General features: G+C 34.7%; 1 protein-coding gene and 1 non-coding gene across 2 annotated transcripts in view; one reads left to right on the top strand and one right to left on the bottom strand.

Annotated features, from left to right (window-relative positions):
• LOC107614058 (organic cation/carnitine transporter 4) overlaps positions 1-1,730 on the top strand; it is a 2,252-nt gene extending 522 nt beyond the window's left edge. Inside the window, exon 2 of the mRNA XM_016316284.2 lies at positions 365-1,730. Within this exon, the coding sequence (XP_016171770.1) occupies positions 365-1,518 (1,154 nt within the window). The 3' untranslated portion in view covers positions 1,519-1,730. The remainder of the gene's footprint in view (positions 1-364) is intronic.
• Positions 1,782-1,854, bottom strand: TRNAA-UGC. Its single transcript has one exon. It is a non-coding gene; the product is annotated as a tRNA-Ala (tRNA).

A 3,004-nucleotide genomic window follows, 5' to 3' on the forward strand; every position in this document is an offset into this window, starting at 1 on the left:
TAGCGATGGTATAAGCTAAAAAGTGAAACTGTATGGACAAAAACATGAGAAAATAGGCCCAAAGCATATTTGGATATTTTGTGTTTATTGTTTTTGTCACTAATTCTATTTGGATCTCAGAAATTTTAACAGTAACTGTGGTTGGAGGTTTTGTTTAGTGGCATATTATATTCCTCCCAATTACCACATCCAAGTTCAAGTCTCACAGGAGAAAAAATAAATCCATGTAGTGTGTGTGGTGCATGAGAAGATATACATTTCTTTTTGGTAGTGATTATTGCTGAGAGATTATTCGTTTATCATAACATGTATGGTAAAGTAAATGTATGTAAACATGATACATTGACATTGTAATAATTTTCAGGAGCTGGAATATTTGGTCATCTCTCGGATTCGTTTCTAGGAAGAAAAGGTTCACTCACAGTGGCATGTACTCTAAACGGCATCTTTGGTTGCATAACAGCATTTTCTCCTAACTATTGGATCTACACCATCCTTCGCCTCCTCACCGGTTTCAGCTCCGGTGGCGTGGGTCTCTGCGCCTTCGTTCTTGCCACTGAGCCAATCGGCCCCACCAAGCGTGGTTCTGCCGGCATGTCAACCTTCTACTTCTTCTCATCTGGAATCGCACTCGTCTCACTTGTCGCCTATATTTTCCATATGTGGCGCCATCTCTACATCGCCGCCTCCATCCCCTCTCTCTTGTATGTCTTCATTGTCATTCCCTTTCTGTCCGAGTCCCCGAGATGGTACCTCGTTCGAGGAAGAATAACCGAGGCCACACAGATAATGGCATTGATTGCTTCCTCGAATGGGAGGCACCTCCCCAGTGGGGTTTTCCTCGCACTCGACCAAGAATCATCAACTAATGAAGAAGAAGAAGAATTTCTGATGGAGGACAAAGTTGCACAAATTGGATCCATCGTGGATGTGATTCGATTCCCAATGACAAGAACAAGGTTACTCGTTGCAATAGTTCTCAACTTTGTAGGGTCTTTGGTTTACTATGGTATAAGCTTAAATGTGGTTAATTTGAAAACCAACCTTTACATGAACGTAGCGTTGAATGCGATTGCGGAGATGCCGGCGTTTGGAATAACGGCGGTGTTATTAGAAAGGTACGGAAGGAAGCCGTTGACGATAGGAACAATGTGGTTTAGTGGATTCTTTTGCTTGTTGGGTAGTTTGATGAAGAATGTTGGGATTTGGAAGATTGTGAGAATGGTGTGTGGTATTTTGGGTGTATTTGGAATGGCTGGGACTTATAATTTGTTGTTTATATACACGGCAGAGTTGTTTCCGACGGTAGTGAGAAACGCAGCGCTAGGGTGTACTAATCAAGCAGCGGAAATGGGGGCGATATTGGCGCCGATTGTGGTGGTTATGGGAGGGTGGTTGCCGTTTGCAGTGTTTGCGGTAAGCGGGATAGTGGGTGGAGCATTTGCATTTCTTTTGCCGGAGACTCATAACCAGCCATTATATGATACATTTGCTGGATTGGTGGCAGCAAGTGTGTGATTTTAAAAATGTTGTTTAAGTCATGGAACAAATATTATTGCTTACAACCTAATTGGTGCCATGATGAGCAGCCAATTACCCGGTTTTCATGTAATAAAAAGACAGTGCAAGTAACTTTTTTTTTTGTCACTTTTTATATCTGTAATGTACATGCCTTTGTCTTGTTTAAATTATATGCATGATAGAAAAGAAACATCAGCCAAAATTAAGTATAAAGTATCAGAGATTATAGTCGGTCGTGCGTAAACGGTAATGAAACTTGGTGGAGATGCGGGGGATCGAACCCCGTGCCTCTCGCATGCAAAGCGAGCGCTCTACCATTTGAGCTACATCCCCAAGTTGAAAGATTCTTGCCAATAATAAAAATGTGTTTAATATTTTTAGGACATTAGATCATCATTAAGCCCAAAATGCTCGAAAGAGCTAGAGATTAGTATGGCTAGATAATCTTTTAGGAAACGTTTCAAATATATCATGGTTTTTGGTGTTCAATACTTTTAGATATTGATCTCAATCATGTATATAATTTACAATTGAAATTAATGTTTAAAATTAATTTTATGATTGAGATCAATGACTAACAAAATTGAAATACTTGTTAGAACTATAATATATTTGAAATGTTTTCAAATTTTTTTTTGGTTGTAAAATAAGATGGGATATTAAGGTGCTGATTGGTTTGAGAATTTAATGAGAATAAAAACAAGGCATGAAAATATGATTGGTTTAATATTTCGAAAATATTTTTAATGAAAATATTTTTTTTAAAAAAATAAAACAAAGTTGAAAACACTTTTTTTTTAATTTAATGAGAATAAAAACAAGGCATGAAAATATGATTGGTTTAATATTTCGAAAATATTTTTAATGAAAATATTTTTTTTAAAAAAATAAAACAAAGTTGGAAACACTTTTTTTTTTTTTCAAAATTTTCATCTTTAAAAACATTTTCATTTCAAAATACTGGATTTTCAGTTTTGAGTTTAACATTCGAATCTTTCCAACTTCTCTTTTTATGCATTGATTTTTTTTTCCTCCCTCTTCTACTGTCAATTCCATGAACTGATTATTTTTCTCCTCCCTCTTCTATCATCAATTTCATGCACTGATTTTTTTTTCTCCTCATTCTTCTACCATTAGTTTTCTAACATGTCAACTCCTCTCTTTTTTGCTATCAAGTATTGTTGTGAGGTCTTCTATTTTTTAATCCGCTTATAAAAACATCTTTTTGAAAAAGTTAAAATAAAACTTTTAATATGATCAATTTTTTAAATAAAGTTTTATTAATCAATTTCAATAAAAAAAAACATGATTTTTTAATATAGGTATAAAAATAAGATGAGGTCTCTCAAGTTCAACTAAAATATCAAAGTACAGCAAATAGTACTAGAAGTAGTAAAAAAATAACTGATAAAAATATGATCAATTTAGTTCTAAAATTTAAAATTAAATAAGTATATTTATTGAATTATTTTTTAGTACGGAG

Source organism: Arachis ipaensis, chromosome B08 (genome assembly GCF_000816755.2).
Source record: "Arachis ipaensis cultivar K30076 chromosome B08, Araip1.1, whole genome shotgun sequence".
Classification (NCBI taxonomy): Eukaryota; Viridiplantae; Streptophyta; class Magnoliopsida; order Fabales; family Fabaceae; genus Arachis; species Arachis ipaensis.